This window comes from Eutrigla gurnardus (genome assembly GCF_963514095.1).
Source record: "Eutrigla gurnardus genome assembly, chromosome: 1".
Classification (NCBI taxonomy): Eukaryota; Metazoa; Chordata; class Actinopteri; order Perciformes; family Triglidae; genus Eutrigla; species Eutrigla gurnardus.
In genome coordinates, this window is record NC_139915.1 from 9,754,752 (window position 1) to 9,777,353 (window position 22,602).

The window sequence follows — 22,602 nt, forward strand, 5'->3', positions numbered from 1 at the left end:
TATTGGAGAAATGGTGATGAGAAAGGATGAGAGGTGAGAAGTGCGAGCGGAGCGAGAGTGTTAGTCAGATGGAGTGCGGGGCATCCAGCTGTGGTGTTGTGCCTTGCTAGAGAATCCGCCTTCAGGCTCTCATCACACCTGTGTAACCACAGCTGCGCGCACACGCACGCACACACACACACTCTCTCACACACACGGAGAAAACAAGTGTGACAACACAGAGGTTTAGCAAACAAAAAGTTAACTCAAAAACACTTTAATCTCTATCTTAACAAGTTTTTTAGATAAACAGTGTATTTCAAGTCCACCAGTGTGTGTGTGTGTGTGTGTGTGTGTGTGTATACAAGGCTAAAGATGTCACATGAGCAGAGTTTTCTTACTGATCAAAATTTCATTGGGTTGATGGTAAGGACGCACCGATCTGATACCGCATATCGATATATATGTCCGATACCTATGGTACCTATAGGCCAAAATCTATAGATGTGATATCAGGGAGGAAAAAACACAACCCAAAAAACCCTGATTCATTAGTTGAATTATCTTTAAATAACTGTCATTGAGGTACATTGAGTATTGAGGTATATCCAGTTTTTACACTGGATTTATAATTCCTTTGTTATTGTAAATACTCAGTTTAAACTTTCACACAAAGTTTTAAACTCAATTTTAAATGTTCGAAAAGGTGTTGACCAATCCAAAACACTGCTAAAAGTTCTGTGTGCTCGTCATTTTAAATATAAAGGAGGAGCCGTATTGCATACGAGTCATGGGTCACATTAGGTTGCAAACTAATAAACAGTACTTGACAACATCTTAGATATTTTAATGTCTTTCACATCCTTGTGTGTGCAAACATTCTGTGTCCTCTTGGTGGAGTTCTGTTTCATATTGCCTCAATAAATTACACATCAAAGTGATGATTTCTAGACCTCTCTTGCACAGTAACTGACAAACAATGCTCGACACAACTGGCAATCAATGTAATAGAATTAAGTTTGCAGCAGTGTTCATAGTTGTGATTAAGTTACGTCAGGAGTTAATTCATTTCCCGTGAGGTGTTTTTTCCATTACTTTGTATTTCCTCTGTACACTGTGAGGTTATTCTGATCTAAGGACCAGATGGGGACAGCTGGGACTCTGCAGTCCAGGAACCTGTGCTGCTGCCACACATATCGAGGTGGTCCAGTCATGGGAAGAACTGTCGCAGGAGGTCCTTCTTGTTGACCTTGCCCATCTGATTCCTTGGCATCTCCTCCACCAGCACCAGGCCTGTGGGGATGGTGTATGGTGCCATGTGCTCCCTGCAATAAACACTGATATTAATACACTGAAGACCTTTAACTGCAGAAAGGAAGCTAAACAGACTGGCATGCACAACAACACACGTATTGATCAATGTGCACACATATATGGGAATATGCACACACACACACACACAAACACACACACACACATCACACACACGCAACAACAAAGAAAAAAAACAAAACGGAAAACAATTGCAAAACAAAGGCTAGCCCTGTGGCAGAGTAGTCGAGATAAGAAAAGAAATGTCCTTCATACACTCTGCAGCTCCCCTCCCTAATATCCCCAATTCGCCTTCCAGACACAGACAATTCCCTTCGTATAAAACAATATAATCACTGTGAGATGAAATTAAAAAAAACAAATAATAAAAAGAAAAACAGAAGGCTGGGATAATTAAAAGTGTTTAATTTTTTTTTCGGTTTTGAGTGCACGGTTGTTACGTCAAGTCTTGAAGCCTGGAGCTTTTCTATTATCTTCTAACCTAGTTTGTTTGTTTGTTTGTGCCGGAGTGTGTGTGTGTGTGTGCGCGTGTGTGTGTTCCTGTGTGCATGCTTGTGGTGCGAGCGAACATAATGACTCATACTGCTGCCATCAAACACTCCTTTCAGCAGATGTCTCTGTCTCCCTGACTCAGTGAGTAAAGTGTGAGTGAGTATATGTGCGCACATACACATCTCTGTAATGGGGCTCGCTCGTGTCACCAATTTCTCCAGGGCAGTGTGTTTGTGTTAGTGTGTGTGTGTGTGTGTGTGTGTTTTCAAGGCAGTGTGGCCCGTGGAGGCTGTGATAGAGATTCAGACTGACAGCTGAAGCCAGGGCACTGAAGAGTGAGCATCCATCTACTTGTTTATGTCTCATTTTATCTCCCTCTCTCTCTCCCCTACACCCTGGCCTCAGCAGTGGGCTGTGCGCTGGCACTGCCTGTCCGCTGGCAGCACCCGTGGCGGCAAACACTGTGTGTGTAAGAGCCTGTGTGTGTGTGTGTGTGTGTTAACCTGGGTCACAAGCAGCAGTAGTAATCCACCATGCTGGACCAGCAGGCCATAGCAATAGGATCTAAAAACCCCCACACCATATGGGGCCCATAGCCGTGACTGACTGACACACACACACACACACACACACACACACACACACACACACGCACACGCACACGCACACACAGTATGTGAATAAATTATATTTGTAGGTAGTAGACAGATAGTGTCGAAGACAAAAAGAGATGGTCTGAACGTGAAGACACAAGTGGACGAATGCATTAGAAATAATAAAATATTAGTGAATAATAATAATAAAAAAGTGTGTTTGTGCCTTCACTCACTCTAAAGTAAAGGGCTGCATGTCACCACCAACTGTCTGCCTTAGACAGAATAAACTCTCCTGACATTTAGAAAGGGCAGGAAAAAAAACTGTACAGAGCCCTCCGTAACAACCATTTGCTCGCTTCCTCCGCATCTTCCTCTTTTTTTTTTTTTTTTATCTTCCGTCTTTCCTTCAGCTCCCCTCATTAGTCCATCTCTGGCCTCTCTCTCTCTCTCGCATTCCCTTCCTATTGATCTGCAGACTTCAGGGCCGGTCACTAGGGACGTGTGTGCTGAACTGCAGAGTCTGCATTAGGAGCCTTCATTTGTTTACCACAAGGCTGACAAATAGCTGGAGAAATTGTCTTCTTAAATCAGCATAATGCTATTTAACCAAGACAGAGTCAGCACTCCTTTGTAATAATGAGCTATGGTGGCAGTTTTGTGTTATATTTTTGGTAAATCAGGTTGGTGGATTGGTTGTAAGTTACTCAGGTCACAGGTTGGAGAGAGAACTTAACAAAGTACCTTTTAACTCTACCTTTACTAGGAGAGTTGAACTTGTGTCAGGCTCAACTTTTTGCTGACTTTGCATATTTTGCTGGACATGAATGAAGGGGTTGTATTTTTCATGCAGTGCAGTTGTCTATGTGAACACAAAGAATCAGGCTTCCTCCCCTGTTTTTGTAAGTAGAGATGCACCGATACGGATACAGATGTCATATATCAGTGACATTATTTTAGTAAATAACAATTCGGTACATTTATAACTATGTATTTATTTGTTACATCTTATTTTACAAAGTTGCAAAAAATGTGTAAGTCAAGTCTGATGTTACCTTACACATAAAAGAAGGAAGCCCATCACTTCCACATGCATACAGCTTATTGATTAAAACACTGGTACCAGATCGGTTCTTGATATCGGCCTATACCTAAAATCCAGGTACAAGTTAAATGCATCCCTATTGCAAGCATCTTTCCCCACAAACATCCCCGGAGTCCTCACTAAGCCTGTAGCCTCCCATCCACAGAAAAAACATGATTACATGTCTAAAAGGGCCAGTCAATACTCTATTATGTGGCATGAATTCAGCATCGTTCTGAAAAGCAAGTACGTCTACTCAAGAGAAATCGTTGAAATGAAAGTCAGAGTACCTTGCCCAGGTCTTCAACTCTGGCAGGGTCATACTCTGCCCATTCTCCAGCTGCACCACTGCCGTGACCTTCTGACCCCAAGTGGCATCCGGGGCCCCGATCACAGCTACATCTGCAAGGTTTAATTTCACACAAGCCAGACACGTTGTTGTTATGTGTCAACGACATCGATTCTGTCACTTTATTTGGGGTTAAAAGTGATGAATCCTATCTTTAAGTAGAGTGTGTGAATGCACATCAGATGGAATGTATGGAATTGTAGCCCCTTTTCTAGTAGTATAGTGCAGGGGTCAATCAAGAAAATTTAACTGGTGATCTTTGTATTAAAAAGGGCTACCAGTCCTGTACGTTTTTCTCAAATTTGTTGACATTCTAACTGTAATTCAAAACGGAGCCAAAGACAAAGACAATGCATTCCTCTCCTATTGTTACACAATAAACCTGCACAACACTCTTACCCATGATGTCTGGATGAGACAGTAGGTGACGCTCCACCTCGAGTGCACTGATCTTGTAGCCACCACTCTTGATGATGTCAACACTGCTGCGGCCCATAATCCAAAACACACCATCTTTGTAGACCGCCGTGTCCCCTGAAAGACACGACCACACAAGGAGAGAGGAATGAATTAAGAAAGAACATAATTTCTATTTTAGGTCAGAAGATGGAGAGATTAAAAAAACGTGAATTTATTTCGTATCGTTACAGGCCTGTTCGTAACAGGCCTAAGAGTCTGCAGCCATGCTAGCAGCTCCACGAGCCTTTAGTTAGACACAATGGTGCTTTGAGCTAAATGCTGACTTCAGCATGATAACATCTCACAATGGCAATGGGATAAGCCACCTGCTGGAGATGCCACTGAAACGGTCAAGGATATGCACATTGTTGTATTATCTTCCAATGTCACCTTTACAACTTACAAGGAATGATGGGTAAGTACATTTGGTTGAATACAAGGTGTGTGTGTGTGTGTGTGTGTGTTGGGGGGGGAGACACACAGAGACAGACATATAGTCTAGGTGTCTGGGGGGACAGGTGTGGGAGTGGATGAGTACAGTATGTGGGATGAGGGGCTCAGCTGGGCCTGAGGATGACGAGCAGAGGAAATGGGTCAGTATGGATGAGTGGAGGGAGACAGAGGGGGAGAAAAATGGACAGAGGAGGGAAGGAGAGGAGAGAGTGAAAGCAGGAACCGGAAGGTGTCCTTTTGGATTATTACAGGTGGTGCGTCCACAGCTGGGACCAAGGAGGGAGTGGAGTGTGTGTGTGTGTGTGTGTGTGTGTGTGTGTGTGTGTGTGTGAGAGAGAGAGACGTTGTGATGAGGTTAACCAGACACTGCAGTTAAGGTTGGAAGGTTAAGGGACTGAGAGGTCACCAAAGGTCAGGTTTAGAGGCCTGAGGCTACATTACAACTGAGGACAGTTCATCTGCAGCATGGATGACAACAAATTTACATTCCACAATTACACATAAATAAACAGTTTTAAGTTTTAAGGCTTATTTCGATTTCTTTACAGAGTGAATTTTTTTATTCACATTTACACTCAGTAATGAATGAATAAAAACATGTTATTTAATCATAGATAAAATGTTTTGGTTAAAGAACCTCTTCAGACATGAATGTTTTTTTTTAATACAACAATGATTTAAAACAAATGAAAAATCAAGGGATTTATAATTTTCCCACCAGAACTCAATACCTGGCATTGTGGAGAACATTGAGACTACTGTGCAGAGAGATGAAATATACAAAGTGGTAAAATTAATATTTAAAATGCAAGTACTTGAAATACTGTACAATAATAAAATACTAAGAACAGTAATAATACATAAAGGACTAGTTCAACATTTTGTAAACGTATTTACTGCAGCATTAATCTTCTCATCTAACTAACTAACAGGTTAAGCTGTGTGTTTGCAGAGATTACAACCTGAAATATGGAATCAATAACAGAACAGGACTGGCCCTGCCTCACCTAAAATCAACAAGATCAAGCATTTTAGGAGAAGGATTATATTTTGATGGTGGTCTGTTTTTACTGCCATCTTCCATCTGTCCTCTACTTCATCATTTAATCTAATTTCTCATGCTCTACTCTAACCCCGTATCCCTCCATCCATCTTACATTTTTGTCCACTTTCTCAGTGTCACAATTTTTTTTTTTGGTTCATCCTCGTCCTCCATTTTTTTCCTCTCTCTGGAGCATCTCTCATCGCATCTCCTGTTTCCTTCGCTCCACCTATCTTCCCTGTCTCTTTTCCCCCCTCTTGCCTCCCTGCTTCAGCATCAATAGAGGGCCCATCTGTTCCCATACATCACGCACTTCATTTCAGTTTATTAGCTGGGATAAATCATAAATATTTCATTATACATCACGGGCGGCTGTCGCCTGCACACCGACAATTTATCACTGCTGCCCTCTCTGCCGGCTTGCCACGGCGGCTATAAGCTTTCCAGTCTATTAAACAAGATTGATACAGTGTGTAAATTTAGATATTGGGAATTTCTTCACAGACCACTGCTCCTCACTGATAGGCCGGGGTAACGGGGGAGGAGAGGGAGAGGGAGAGAGAGAGCAGGAGGGAGTAGGAGTCAGAAGCTTGGTTGGGTGTTAACACCACTAACAGGGTAGTTACAGTTTCTCATATTCTCCTCCTCTTTTGGATGAGGGGGAAAAAAAGAAAATAAACTGCAAGAATCATTTGGTTACAGCTATGTAGCTCTCTCATCTTATGCAAATAGTTATGGGGCAAAATGGCAGTTTACATGCACACTGATAAGCTGTTAATGTGTTCCGTACGTGTCGTTGCCCGGGTTCGAACTAATAAAACACAATCAAATCCGTCCATTTGCCTGCATATGTTTAAGCATAGAGGAAGGAAGCGGCATAAACGAGGCCATTTTTGACAAAAGGGTGGAAAATAAACGCTCAGACAACATACTTGAATTGAGTTTGAAGTACTTATACAGGACTCTTTGACCTTGTCTCTTTGAGGAGGAGGAAATAACGAGGGACCGAACAGCATGTTTGGAGGGAGGCACAAGTGGGAATGGTTATTGGAGAACACGGACTGATAAAAGAGGAAAGAAGGGCGGGAGAGAGATTGTCGGGAACTGTGTTACTAGGACGCACACATACACACAAGCTTGTACAAATACATGCTGTATGTGCACACTCGGCACATGCATACACACACACACACGCACACAAACACTACTTCAGGCATCAGAGACTCTCTGCCATTATGTGTTATGGCGTCGGAGGCAGATATGGCCGAATGGCTTTCTTAATTAAAACGATAAGAAGCCTAATTGCACTGGGCTTTCATCTCATTCTGAGGCATTAAAGAAAGTGAAAGCACACAGTGTGAAAAAAAAGAAAAAAAAAAAAAAAAAACAGTTCAAGACTTTAACTGGAGGATGTAGGGCAGAGAAAACTTCCATCATGTCTTTCAGAGAAGAAAATGACATTAGCTGGCTCCCAAAAAACTTCATCCCGTTACAACGCAATTTAAATGACTCAAAATGAACATTTCGTTATTTTAGCGCACTAATTATCATTTTCTTAACAGGAAAAACCAACATTGTGCACAGAAGTGTGTTATGAACAGTGTTTGAAATCCTTGCCAAAGCAGCGTTTTTTTCCCCAGAGTAAGGCAAAATTACCTTCAGAGGAATTTATGTTGGAGTGTATCATTTTAACATTTTAGCAGAACTCCCTGCCTGATCGGCCTTCACTCCTGCTGTCATCTTTTTGGTTACATAAAAGAAGTCGACAGTTTCAATGGTAGACACGCCTATTAGATTGAACAACTTGCATGAAAGGAGAGAAATATGAATTATCTGCAGAGAAAGAGGACCTGCCATTTTAAAAACTGAAAAATACAGTAAATTATAAAACATTTGCCTCCATACTGCATAAAACATAATTTACTGTACCTGGAAGGTACAAAACAAAATAAATACTAATGTCTGCAAATATATTTAACGCAATTTGGATCAAAGTGTATTTGCTATTACACGTCGACATGTGATGCAGGTTAGATCCCTCTGGCTGTTGGCTCTCTTCCTCAGCACCCACTCATCTAACACTCCCAGCTGGCAGGGAGTCAGCATGGGGGCTCCACAGTGATGGTACCATTCCTGTTGCCTCACAAAGAGTGAACTATGATTTGACAACATTCAAAAGTAGCTGTGAGTTATTTTCAATGCTAAATTGCAGCCATTCGTTTATATCAGATTGAGTGCTTTTGCAAAAAATGTAATTGTGGAGGTCTTGGTCCACAACTATTCAAAACTACAGAGACACAGATGCACACATATATTTTGCCTCGACAAAAAGTGTGTGAAAGAAAAGGGCAGTGTGTGTGTGTGTGTGTGTCATATGACAAAGGCCAACATCACAAAAACACTTCAGCCTGTCTGCCACCAGCATCACTGCTGGGGCCGTCACTGAAGGAGAAAGGCGACTAAGAAATGCACACAGCATTTTTCTTTGGTGGAGGTGACAGAAGTCATCTATTAGTTCGTCACGACCGTTCACGACATGTTTCTGCTTTAAAAAAAAAATAGATAAAACTAACTGCTATGAGTGTTTGTAATTGAATGTGATACTCTGACCTTGATCTAACTTTCATCCCATTCAACCCTGGAGATGTGGCTGGCATGCAGCCTCCTGTAAAGTGCACACTAGGAGTGATGAAATGAAAACATGTCCACTTTCACGTTATCATCTCATTCAGGCTTTGACTTACTGTAGTGCACAAACTCAGACTGCAACAGCCTTAAAGATGGACTTTCATCCATGGTTCAAATGATAAAGAATGTAATAAATATGAGCTGCTACTAATAAAAACACAAAAACACACATCGGCACACTGAGGATGCAACGGACTTAAATTATCATACACATAAACGTGTGTGTGTGTGTGTGTGTGTGTGTGTGTGGTAAAGGTACAGATGGGAGCAGTTAATAATCGTAGTATATTATTTTAAAAGCTCACATCTGATAATATTTTTCATTTAGTAGTTAATTTAACATTTTGCTGCTAACATGTATTTATATAATAGTATAATAGTAAGATGCTTGTTTTAAAAATCAGGTTTATTATTTAAATTCCGCTCTCATTCCTTTAAGGGTAATTGTAAGTAAGTAATAATCATCATAATAATAATGATAATGTAAACCGTGACATTTTCTGAGTAGTATTTTACAGAGACAATCAAATACAAACGCATGGCACACCGTCATTTTAATCTCACAGCTAAACAAAGAGGATGCGTCTTTTCATTACACTCCCCACCTTTTGCACATAATTGAAATTCTATCTTGTGAGTGAGTATCTCTGCATCTGTCCACGGCTAATCTCGCATTCGGCCTCACCAAACCACGTCATATTTCTCATTTACAGTATGTCTGTATGCTCAAGGACCTCTGTGGTTGGAATAACTCTCACTTTCTCAAAAAGCCTTTTATACTGCAAATGATTGACTGCCGATATCTCTGAAACCTTGCAGCAAATTTCTAAACAGTATTATTTGAATAAACTGACTATATTGTGGGAATCTAAATGGTTACTTTCTTGCCTGAAAACGTTCAAACTTACTGAAGTGACACATACTAACAGCTTTTAGTCTCAAAGTTACACAAGGCTGACGGCTGGGACTCTCCACAGTCGCAGCTCGACAATCACAGCAAAACGATCACAGCAAAGCGATCATAGCACATTTTCAAACAGTACTTTCGTAAACTGACCATTTGCTGGAGATCTAGATGGGAAAACTGTTTGCTCACTGTTATTGTTTTGTCAGCTGAGAGCCAATGAACAACACAAACTGAGTGCATCGCTGGCACTCAGCCGCTGCCCGAGCTGAGACGAAACCCTTAAGAGAGCGGATGCCGACATGAGAGCGTATCAATTGAGTGAGATGTGAGAGTGAAAAACATGTTCGATAAACTTGCGGCCTAGATGGTGGATGGGGGTGGGTGGGGTTAAGACAATTATGGGTTGTATTCATTTCATTAAACATTACAGCAGTGGTTGCAGATACACCTGGTGGAGATTTCCTGTTTAGTTAATAAGTACACTCAAGCTGCAGTGTAGTCTTCTCTACACCACCAGCATGGAAATACAAACATTTAAAAAGCCGTTGCGAAATCATCGACCAAAACTCAAAAGTGCATTTCCTTGTTAGAAATACTGTTTGACAGCCATGCTGTATTTATATGATGCTCTACACCGGCATCACTTCAATGTTTAAAGTGAGGGAAGAGTCACAGTCTTTCGACACGACCTGAACAGAGTGTCCTCCATCATCGCTGCGGTGGCGAGAGCATTATCAGCACAAAGAAGATCGAGGTCTAGTTGGGAGTCGTGCCACTTCTAAGAGTGACTGTAAACACTTAGCATATATGAATATTAATGTTCCACATTAAAGCCCCGATGCCTAGATGGAGGAGTTAATGAGGATAAATAACAGACAGCCAAGCAGTGAAATCTCAGCTCTGACATTATTTATCATCCTTAACTTTTGTCACGGCTCTTTTTTTAGTAATTAATATCGTACAAGAAAGCACTTTGCACTTGGATGAGTGATCTAATTTGTTTAATATAATACAATTAAAGGAGCTTGAATTGCTTTATAGTCTTGTGGCTGATTATATTCCTTGCTGGGTTGCCTCTCCACCAGCAGATAACAAGCTGAACTTGAGGATTGATGTCTGTCTCAGATCTGCCATGTTCATCAAGCAAACTACTTAACTGCCGTTTACATGCTCCTTCTCTGCACTGAATCACACAAATCTGATTGTCAACCAAGACACATCGGTTTCCAGAAAACAGCCGTCGATTATGTACCACATTTCAAACAGTACACAATACCCTGAACACTGAGAAAATCATATTTCAAAACTCAGATTCGTTCTGCTGTTGGGAAGGGTAAAGAAAAAAAAGTTATTTTTTAATGTTTTCTGCATGAAAATATACAGAGAACAAGTGGCAGCTGCTTCACCACCTCGCCAAACGTTTCTGGACTTTAGTGGCTCACATGAAGCAGTGTAACTACATGTACCTGCACCTGGGGTAATAAAACCTGGACCACCGCGTTGACACCTCGGCTGTAAATGTTACAGGAGGGGGGGCTGCACTGAACAAAGCGCTGGGAGCGTGGGGTATTTGTGAATCCCACAGGGAGCGCTGACATTGGACTTCGGAGGACACAATGTGACTTGGGGTGAAACATGACATTGGGAACACAGAGAGGGATGGAGCTAGAGAAGAGGAGAGCACAGCTGGGAGCAAAAGAGCGATGCACAAATGACTAGTGATGTCTCTGCAGGACATGAGCCACGCTTCTTTCTGTTTGTCTGTCTGAATTCACCCCGCGGACCTGAAGCTCACCTTTACAGCTGGGGTTACATCTCTCAGACGCACACAAGCAGACGCAGACGGACAAACACAGGATTTGACAAGAGGACGCACGTCAAATGCGTTTTAACGCTTATGCTTTGTCAAACGAAAGGTCTGTTTGACTAAAATGCAGCAACATACAGTACGTTTTATGATATATGCCTAGTAGGTGCATCCTAATTTACTTGTGGAAATAGTGCTACCGGTATTTGCAACAACAAAATCGCAACATGAAACCAAATCATATTTATTTAGATTGATTGCTAATCCTGGCTTTTACAGGACTCCAGTTTGTGTGGAAATAAGCAATTAAGATTGTGAAACTCAAGTAAAATGACAAAGATTTAAAACGCCCTTGTTAACTTTTCTGCCTCTGAGCCTGAGTCTCTCCAAGTTAATCAAATAAATAAATAAACACGAGATAAGGCAGGGTTAACGTAGGCAGAAACACAGCTTCCGCTAAATCGCTAATGCCCGAGCTTCCCTCTCTTCCCACAAGTCCTTATTAATTTATGTATTCATACATATATTCATGGTTTATTTCAGAACATCATTATTCATTCTGGGTGGAGTACCAGGCTCTCTTGGTTGAAAGGTACGGACTAAACCTAAATCTACTCCATCGATTGTAGTTTCGTCTCTTGCTCTTTTCTCACCTTTGTTGCCGACTTTACGGAATTCACATGTGTACATCAAATCTGACAGTAAAAGGCCCGTGCTGTCTTGTTAACTTGAGCTGAACTCATATCGTAGCTCCGGACAGCAGACAGACAAACACATAAACGAGGTTAAAAAAAAAAAAAAAAAGGCAAGGCAAGGCAGGATCAATGTGTTCCAAGATGTTCAAGAAGATGCTTGGAAAGAGAGAGCACTCAGGAGAAGGTGACAGCTTCCCTATAGAGCTGCCAGTCATGCAACACAGCACTCGCTCGCACCAGAGAAGACACCTCTGGCCAGCTGAGAAGTTATCGATCTAAACAATCACGCTCCTTCTCCACTTCTTATCTTCCAATTTTCGTCTCCCTCCCTTTGTCTCCTCCTCCCCTTGGCCTGTCAGCCTCCCCTCTGAGCTGTATTTACTTCTCAAACTTCATCTTACACTGTGTCAACCACACAGCGCAAACATGCGGATTTGTTAAGACATCTTCAACTGCAAGGGATTTGAAACCTGATTTTTTTCATTTCAGCTCGGTGACTTTCGGCTGGCTGATCTAACAAGAATGCTGTTTTTAGGTCATGAATGTAGAAATTGCTCTATTTAATCTGGCTTTAGATAACAGGGACTAAAAAAAGATATACTATACTTTTATTAGTTGGTAGATGGAAGCATAATCAAAGCATAATGGAACAGACTTAGGGAATAAATAATGATGCAGATGAAGTATGTGACTTAAACTGAAGCTCCACAGCTGAGACGAAAAGGACAGAAGAAATCAGATCTGTGAGACTGTAACTCTCCTCAAAATGAACCATCCCCCACTCTTTTAATTAGGTTCAGCGATGGTTCAATGGTACCCGACTGGAGAATTAGCACCTCTAGCTCTTTATCTCGATGCAACTAATTCCCAAGGTTTATTTAGTCTATTTTCTGGAAATTTGCAGAAGATTTGCATTTCAGTTTGTTGAAACTTGACAATTATCACACTGAAGATTGAAAAATCAACAAATGTCTGAAAATGCAATGTTGAATCTCAGGGAGAATAAGCTGCATAAAGCTGGGTTTTAAAAAGCGAAATTGTGAGTAAGGTAATGATAGAACAATATTTTAAACTATTACAGGTGTTTTTTTTAAAACATTCTTTGTGATTCATTAAACATAGAAATAACATACTTGACCAACGGCGTACGTTATTTCTGTTCATCCAGTAGATGTTCAGTCAAAGGAACCATCAGATAACTTTTAACCTAAGGGGCTGTCTTTTTAAAAGCTAGAATGCTGGTACTGCACTCAAGCCAGAAGCTAGTTTGATAAATGGCAATTTAGACTTCCTGCCTTAAGTTGAGTCTCTCAGGCTGCATACAAATCCTGCCTCTTTCAGAACAAGTGGCAGACTGATGGTGAGTTGCAGCCTGGGAGTAGATGGTGCTCAGGAGGCCGGATTTAATGCAGGGAAGTGGCTTTAGTGGCAGGAGACAAGAGGTCAGCAAGAGTTAGCAAGTCAGTGTGACTGTGTTAATTCACAATGGAAAAGTTTTCTTTTGATTCAATTCTTAATATCCCACAACAAATAAACACAGGATTATTCAACACTACCATAGGTTTAATCAGTCATTCTATTGTCCTTTTAAATTGGTATGACAGATATAGTACTACAATACCCATGAACCTTGGTTCTGCCATCCAACACTGTATAAAAAAATGATTTGAACTTTCACTTTTGATACCATGGATGCCTCCCACTTCACAGTCAGGTGTGTGTGTGTGTGTGTGTGTGTGTGGCTTGAGGGACTGGTCTGTGGGGAGCTGATTGCGCGGCTCTCATTATGTGGCCAGTGGCTGTAATGGAGTGTGACAGCAGCGTGCTGTGCTCTGGATCTCTGTCCTTCCAGCCTGCAAAGCCAATTAAACACACTCTGCCCTGCTCTCCCACTGCCTCGCCCAGCATCACTCTCCATCATTTGCTCCTTCCTTGCTTCTTTTCACCCCCCCCCCCCCCCCCCCCCCCCAAACTCCTCCACCACCTTCACCGGCACAATCAGCTCTCCATCCTCACCTTAACCGTCTCCACTCTCCCTGGGCCCTTACATGCCATCCTTTGTTGCTAACTCTCTAACCCCTCCACCACCACCACATACTTCCAGCTCTATCCTCACTCTTTTTGGATCATCTTATTTCCTCTTGTCTACATGACAATCAAAAGCTCTAATTGCTGCTGCTTTCCCTCCTGTGTCCCGGCCAACCTAACGGCCATCTCCCGATGGCTTTGCAGTAAAGTAGAGAGAGAGAGAGAGAGAGAGAGAGAGAGAGAGAGAGAGAGAGAGAGAGAGAGAAGGTGCAATACTTGGTTTCTCAAGACCCAGAGCAGTCACAACCACTTAGGAGGAAAAATGCCCTGCAGCACCAAAAACGCACATAACCCATTTATCACTTCCTCATAGTCCCCCCCAAAATGTGCACACACACATACAATGCACATTTTCAATTTCTGACTGTGTGTGTGCTGAACTGCTGTCCTGGTTTTTAAGTGTTTGAAATCAAGCCCCTGAAAGTGTAGTTGGTACCAAAGATGAAACAATCTCATGACATCCTTCCACCTGGTGTGAATTCCTCAGCACAGCACAACTCATGGAGATGCCATTAGTAGCAGATTTCACTCCCCCCCCCCGAGGGAATAGGTGTGTGTGGGCGCAGAGCTGAAGTGTGGGCTAAGAGAAAAGGGGAGAGGGCAGGAGGGGTTGGTACCTGTTTTGAACCAGCCGTCATCAGTGAAAGACTCTCTGGTCTCTTGAGGTTTGTTCCAGTACTCCTTAAAGACAGATGAACCTCGAACCAGGAGTTCCCCGTCTTTCCCCTCCAGACCTGGACGTACCTGCGATAAATTCACAACAGAGCAAGACAGATGAAGATGTCAGACAGTTAAAAAGAGTTGAGTGCACTATCCACTTGATGATGTGTGATGTATTAGGCAACAACAGAAATAAAAAATCACTTACGCTACTTTTAAACATACTTGTCTTTTTTAATCCACTGTGAAGATAAATCGTCTTACATATCAGCTCATTGATTACCTGAGTTTCTCGGTGACTGCTCTCCACAATTGTGGTGTTGGTTGTGTTATTCATGACAATCCGGACTTCAACACCAGGAAGTGGCAATCCTACAGCCCCTGTCAACAAACCAAGCAGAAACACAAACACATGAGTTCAAAGGTGAGGTAGATTATTAAAAGCAAGATTTGCATCCCTGTATAGATTTGAACACTTCTAACTGATAGAGTGGTTGTCATCAACCTTTAGAGCGGGATTTCTACCACACTGGGAGGGCTCTTTTCCAAGACGACATTAACCTCCCTCTGCAGGGCATAACTGGTGACTAAATGGTTTGCTGAGCTTGTAAAGCACTAAACTGAAAGACATTCGTCTCAGTCACCACAAGTCAGCTTTCTTGTACAGTAATGGAAATTCTGGGGTAATACCCAATGGAGTGGTTTACTCCAACATCAAGTAAAGACCTAAGAGACCTCTTAAAAACCGACACCAGGCCCAGAATACACTCCAGGAGATCTACCAGAACACGTCTTCTCAGGATGACCCCGAACTGCAGCACCCACAGCACTAAGTCAACCCAAAATGCACAAAGTCAATCTCCTTCAACATGCCAAAATGCCAATAATACTCCAAGCACCTCCACTTTTTCTTTTTTGTCTTACGCAGTTTCTTACTCTACAGTAGACCTGAGCCCAGTCAACCTACCGCTGAGTGCTTGACAAGGCTTTTTATTGCAGCACAGTTGCATTAAAATGATATAATTGAGCTGACAAATTATGAAATACAATACAATAATGAAGCGTCAAAATCCATTGCTAACTGTGTGCTGCAATAATGTAAGAGAAACAATTAATAGGAAATATGTAAAAATCCCCACATGTACTGAGATCATCTGCAGCCTCCATCTTTGTGTGTGTGTGCGCGCAAGTGTGACCTCCTGAATAAAGTAATTAGAGCAAAGAGTGCACAGGGGATACAGAGAAGGTCTCAGTGGTCTATTCTCTCTCTCTGTACGTGTGTGTGTGTGTGCCTGCCTGCCTGCCTTAAGGCTATTATGCCATTTCACAGACCACTGCTCTCCCAATAAAGAGCCGGTCAGGTCCTGATTAAAGAGTGATTCTCTCACTTCATATTGATCTAATCCACTCCAGTCCTGATTGGCAATGTCTATCACACACCATCACTTGCACTCAGTCCAGCGGGGAAAAAAACAAATGACCACAGAAGTAACTAGTCTGTTTCTCAGTGGACAAGCAGGAAAACAAACAAGCTGGAGTCAGAAGGTTAGACAGGCTGAATCCAGAGCCGAGTGTTAATGATCAGTGCATCCTGAACTGCTGTGGACAGTGTGAACAACGTTAACTTAGTAGTAAAGCATGAGGTGGCTCCGGTAGCTTACTTTCATTACAGTGACAGTATGGAGGACGGCATGGACCAGGAGGACATTGGTGGTCTCGTTCAAAGACATTTCAGCAGGGTTTTGCTGGCAGTATGCTTCATCAGAGCTGCTGGTCTGACAGTCGAATAGCTTTGGAAACCTTCTCACTCCTAGGCCTGTCACCATAACTACTTTTGGTGGACGACTATACCTTTCTGACTGGGATCAGTGGGTCTATGTGCATCAATTGTTGTCAAACAACACGCAACTCAAAAGCTTGTGTGTTTGTCCCATCAGTTTTTCACGATGTCACCACATTCCCAGATCGCTGAAATCAACATTTGAGTATAATGTTATTAGTGATTGGAAAGATGGAGTATGAAAATACACAGGTCTAGAAGAACTGAATCATCATTTGAACTGGGTCTTGCTTGCTGGGTCTTTATGTACTAAATGAAGTTTTATGCTTAGCTGTTCTACTGTCTTTTTGGTTTGTCAGAGAATGACAAAAAGGGAGAAATGTGATGGGAATTTTTAATTTAGTGGTTTATTATGGGTTAATTAGAAGGTTGAATAGTTTTGACTTACTATTCCATGTGTCATGAGGTTACATGATGTGTTACATGAGTTGTAAAATGCATCTTGTGACATCAGTACAGCTGGCAAGTCAATATGGATCTATAGACACTGATGAGTGGCTTCAAACACCACATTCTGGACAAAGTTCTCCGTCTACACAAACAACAGAACAATGCTTCTCTGATGACACATCACAAACATCTCTATAAAAAGCCATTCTCAAGACTGAAGAATTGGTCTCATAAGGAGTCTGCCCCTATCTGGCCAGATAGTTTGCTCTGAAGCTGTATGTTGGTGAAGCGGTCCGCTTGGACACCCTGTTTGCGAGGGCTTTGACTTATTAGACTTTGTCTGTTTACAGTCTGTCTGTAGCGACTGCTAGCCTGTTTTGGACTTTTAATAGAATAAATTATTCAACGCTCTGTTAGGAGTTGTATTCTTATTTGTCACCAGGAAATCATAAACCGATTTCCACCACAATGAACACTAACAAAAAAAAGGTACATCTCCCAGCCTCTCTTCCTCTGATCAGGTGAAGAGGTGTAGACCGAGTAATCTTCCTCGAGATCGTCTCCTGTCCAGAAAAAACATCTACACACAAATGATCGACAAAATGACAAAAACACACTTGTCTCCCTCAATGAAAATGTGTCCAAAATCCATTTACTGTTCAACTCAGGGAGTCTCGCTCCCCTTCTATGCCCTCCACTGTCATCATTTTTGTCCTCTCACATCAGAAGCTATAGAAATCTCAAGACTTGCAGCATTCAGGTCTCGATGATTCAACCAGATTGAGTGTCGTTTGGAAGACAGGCAGGTTATAAATGCTACATGCTCAGTGGGGAAAAAAAGTCGGCCTGGAGTGGAGAATGACAAAGGTCCAGATTCAAGATAATTTACAACAGTTATTCTTCTAAGAAGTTAATGAAAAACATAAAGCTATAGCCTTGAACAAGTGAGCATCTCAGTCAGTGAAAATACAAAAAAAGGCTGGAAAGTATAAGGAAAAATATTAAAAAACATCAGCAGAGTGAGATGATAATGAGATGGACTTATGACATATTTGTACATCTCAACAAGAGCAATATGACCCAGAAAGCCACACTTCTGTTAATATGGAATGCTCCAAAACTGTAAACAAAATGGAATTGGCCCTATAAGATGCCAGAAATACAGGAGAAAATTATGAAAAGATTGTTGTCAATAAGTGTATTAAGAGCTGAATTGCCTGCTACTCAGTTGGCAGAGGGCAGAAAGCAAAGAAAGGGAGTGTGTGTAAGAGAGCGCGTGACTCCACTCCACTACTCTTCGGAGAGTGTTTCCTGTGGTTGCTATTGATCCATTTTAACCTACTTAAAGACAAGACAAGAACACACTGACGCAAACAGGCACACGCTCACGTCGGCACACACTCACACCTATGCAAACACACACACACACACACACACACAAGTCTGCAGTGGAAACATCAATAGAGCCACAGCCATTCTTAATAACCACCAGAGAGGAATCACGCGCAGCCGGCTCGGTTTATGCCAAAAATCACCTGACAAACAAACAAAACAATACCCAAACAAAACAGCAGACAGAGGATTACTCAATGCACTGGCAAGCTAATTAGCTTTACCTGTAGGAGGAAGAGTTGGCTTGGGAGCAGGCAGGGAAGGAGAGCGTGGGGTGAGAGAGGAAGGGGGGAGGATGGGACTAGACGTGAGAAGAAAGCAACCACCACTAGTCTGACCTCATTTCCAGACCTCGCCTTTGTTTCTGCATGTGTGAGGGAGGTGTTGTTGGGATCATGGGGTTTTACCTGACATCACGGCAGAGAAAACTGCCTACGATCAAAACACAACAAAGCCGAGGTACTGAATCGAACCGGTGAGGGAGGTAAAGTAATATCAGAGATATTTGAGAGATGTGCGGTAAACAAGAGGAAACCTACCAAGTGTGTGGATGCACTGGCTGAATTAAAAAACGCATCACTGCAGTGGCATCCCATTTTGCAAACCCAGGCAATAACGCCGCAGTGTAGGTGAACGATTCTGTGTGGGTGGGTGTAAGAGTGGATCCGGTCAGTCACACTTGTGTACCTGGGATACGTGGGCCCTTGAGAGGGTTGGACAATGCCATGCCGATCTCCGTCATGCCATAGCGTTCCAGCAGTGTGTGTCCTGTAATCTCCTCCCATAGCTGCAGAGTGGGAAGAGGGAGAGCAGCCGAGCCCGAAACCATCAGCCTGGAGGAAGACGGAGAAAGTCAAATAACACACTCCTAGAATATTCTATGCCTGTCAATTTTCATGTCAAACAAGTTTCTAAAAATGCCTATGCAATTTGAAAAAGAGATAAAAGAAATTTCAGATAATTAGGAAAATCACTTTTGTACATCCATCCATCATCAACTGCTTATCCTGTATTTAGGGTCACAGGGGGGCTGGAGCCAATCCCAGCTGTCATTGGGCGAAGGCAGGGTTCACCCTGGACAGGTCGCCAGTCTATCACAGGGCCGACATGTAGAGACAAACAACCATTCACGCTCACATTCACACCTACGGGACATTTAGAGTCACCAATTAACCTATCCCCATCCTGCATGTCTTTGGACTGTGGGAGGAAGCCGGAGAACCCACGCTAACACGGGGGTAAAAAGATAGAAAAGATGTAATGTGTTAATATATCATGAAACCATATCGGGGCTGGGTAGCACTGTCGCCTCACAGCGAGAGGTTCGATTCCCGGGTCGGGCCCCTTCTGTGTGGAGTTTGCATGTTCTCCCCATGTAAGCGTGGGTTCTCTCCGGGTTCTCCGGCTTCCTCCCACAGTCCAAAGACATGCAGGATGGGGATAGCTTCATTGATGACGTGACTGTAAATGGTTGTCTGTCTCTACATGTCGGCCCTGTGATAGACTGGCGGCCTATCCAGATGTACTCTGCCTTCAGCCAATGACAGCTGGGATCGGCTCCAGCCCTCCCGCGACCCTGAATACAGGATAAGTGGTTGATGATGGATGGATGGATCAAACCACATCAAGGGGCAACAAAACACCCTGGCCTGAAAACAATAATAAATCACTATTTGCACACAAATACAGATGCCAACGGGAACATTGTTCCTTCATATGAAAAATAAATAAATGAAGGGCAGTTAAACTTCAGGGATATCAATATGTCCATATGGAAAGCACAAGTGATTGAATCAATTTCACCTGCTTTGGTGCAAATGTAACAGTGAGGGCAACAGCGTACATACATTTATCCACATATGAGTTGCCATTGCCATGAGTAAGTTGCCATTGAGCCCACAGCCAGTACCTGATCCTCTCCTTGCAAACAGCTTTGACAAAGTCCTTGACGTGAGGCTGTGTGAAGTGCTGATCATAGTACTGGATCAGCTTAGAGTAGATGGTTGGCACGGCCATGAACACATTAACCAAGGGAGCCTTGGAGCTCAACAGCATCTCCCACACCTGAGAGACACAGAGAGACACAGAGAGACAGAGAGAGAGAGAGAGAGAGAGAGAGAGAGAGAGAGAGAGAGAGAGAGAGAGAGAGAGAGAGAGAGAGAGGAAGAGAGAGAGAGAGATAAAGAACATATAACTGAGCAAGGAGGGATTTAAAGAAAAAGTGGAAATGAAAGAAACATATCTAATGGAATATTACATCCAGAGTCTCTTATTTGATGTAAATGGCAGAGTAGGGTTCCAGACAGCAGCCTCATATTAAACCTGTCTACACAATGCCAAAAAAAGACAAGGTAAAAAAAAAAAAAACATTCATGGATTTGTAAAGGTCAGGAGGAGGAAAACAGCAGACTGCTGTAGGGCAGTGCCAGCATGTTGGCCAGTTAAAAGGCCTTTTGAACGGCTACTTTTTGACTGTTAAAAACTCACAGGTGTTAATGCACATAAGCTTACATTGTGAACTACTGTCATGTAAAAATACTGCTCAAATATTACAACAATAACACACCCTGTCCCACCCAACACGCACACACACACAAGCACGCACACACACACACAAGCACGCGCACACACACACAAGCACGCGCACACACACACACACACACACACACACACACACACACACACACACACACACACACACACACACACACACACACACACACACACACACACACACACACACACACACACACACACACACACACACAGTAGACGAAGGGAGGATGGGAAGGACATCATGAATTAAGGGAAGTTGAACGACAGCTTCCTCCCCCTGGGAGACAAAATGCTCCTCCCCAGCTGTCTCCCCTTCCCCCCCCCCTCCCAGTCGACTTATCTTCACTTCTTCGTCTTTCAGTCTACCTCAATTCTCCCAGTGCTTCTTTTTCATTCTCTTCTTTCATCTCCGACCCCACACCTTCCTTCATCTTTCTTTCTCCCCTTTACCCTTCGCTTCCTATCTAACATTCACTTACCTACTCTCTCCATTTCGTAATTTCCTGCTTCGCTGCCTCTGTAGACCTCTCTCTCTCTCTCTCTCTCTCGCTCTCTTTTCACCCTCTCCTCTATCACACACACATGCACACATAGAGACGTATACTCACACACAAAGATGCAGTCCCTCCCATCATCCATCTCACCTACGGTAGCACCATATCCTTCTTAATGTGCCAGCAATTTCTTCCTTCCACTTCTCCTTTGATTCACCTCGCTGTAGACTCACCTAATCTATTCTCCATCCAACCTCTCTCATATCCTCTGCCCTCTAATAAACAAACTGAAATATATATCGACAAATAGTGCTGAGATGATCAAGACTTGTCAACACTCTAATCGATCGGTATCCCGTTTCTCGCGGTATCATCATTACAAGTTGATCTCAGAATTGTGGGGCGTTTCACAGTTCACCTGTACACATACAATACTGAACTCTGTGCAAAGAGAGGATTATTAACTGAGTGTTGCCCTGGCCATTCTGGGAGGTGTCTATCAAGTGCAGTGGAGCGCTTCCTGCAAGTCCAGTCTGGAGGGGAAAGGAAGGCAATTTATGTCCGTCAAAGAGCTGAACTCCACCTCGGGAACAGGTTTGTGATGATAGCAGTGGGTCATGATCTGCATCCTAAATAAACTCTATGGTCCTGCTCTGGACGATCGAAAACTGTCTCGAAAAAACATTTCTATATTCCTCAAGGTAAGGTATCAAAAAACGTATAATTTTGGTATAGGCACTGAAAACAGGTAGGCCTATGTTATTGGCACTGACACCAAAAATAAGAGGCAGTTACGCTCTTTGACACTACTTTGGCACAGCGGTGCTTTGAGCCAGATGTGAACTTTAGAATGTTAGCATTGTCATTGTCGATATTTAACAGGTATAATGTTTACCATGTTCACAATCTTAGTTTAAAGCTATGATCTGAGATTTGAAAGGTTTGAAAAAAGCATTCCCCCCCACACACACCCCTCCCCTCCCAGCTTGCATCGTTCTCCCCACGAAGCACACATTACCGGGGATAATTAAAAAAAATGTTCTCTTATTTTAAGAAAATAGGTCACCGTGTTTATGAAAACATTTTATGCGAGAAATAAGCTATGCAGTTGCTGAATCTGTCTTTATTTTAGATCGACAACAGTCAGTTTAAAAGATTTTCGAGAGCTTGTAGGAGGGCGGCGCCCTCCCGAAACTCGCCGAAAAAAGCGCGACTGTGTGAGACTGAGAAGTCTTAGTTTTGCAGGTATTTGATTATAAAGTGTTGGACAAACTGATGGGGTTAGATTGAGAGTGATCCATT

The 22,602-nt window shown here is 42.6% G+C and overlaps 1 protein-coding gene across 2 annotated transcripts in view; it reads right to left on the reverse strand.

Annotated features, from left to right (window-relative positions):
* Positions 1–293: 293 nt before the first annotated feature.
* Positions 294–22,602, reverse strand: part of acsf3 (acyl-CoA synthetase family member 3) — a 27,629-nt gene continuing 5,320 nt past the window's right edge. For both annotated transcript variants that reach the window (XM_084006788.1, XM_084006789.1), the window contains exons 4-10: positions 20,160–20,314; positions 18,938–19,083; positions 14,912–15,009; positions 14,586–14,712; positions 4,229–4,363; positions 3,771–3,882; positions 294–1,304 (exon numbers count right to left, since the gene is read on the reverse strand). In XM_084006788.1, the coding sequence (XP_083862914.1) occupies positions 1,190–1,304; positions 3,771–3,882; positions 4,229–4,363; positions 14,586–14,712; positions 14,912–15,009; positions 18,938–19,083; positions 20,160–20,314 (888 nt within the window). In that variant the 3' untranslated portion in view covers positions 294–1,189. The remainder of the gene's footprint in view (positions 1,305–3,770; positions 3,883–4,228; positions 4,364–14,585; positions 14,713–14,911; positions 15,010–18,937; positions 19,084–20,159; positions 20,315–22,602) is intronic.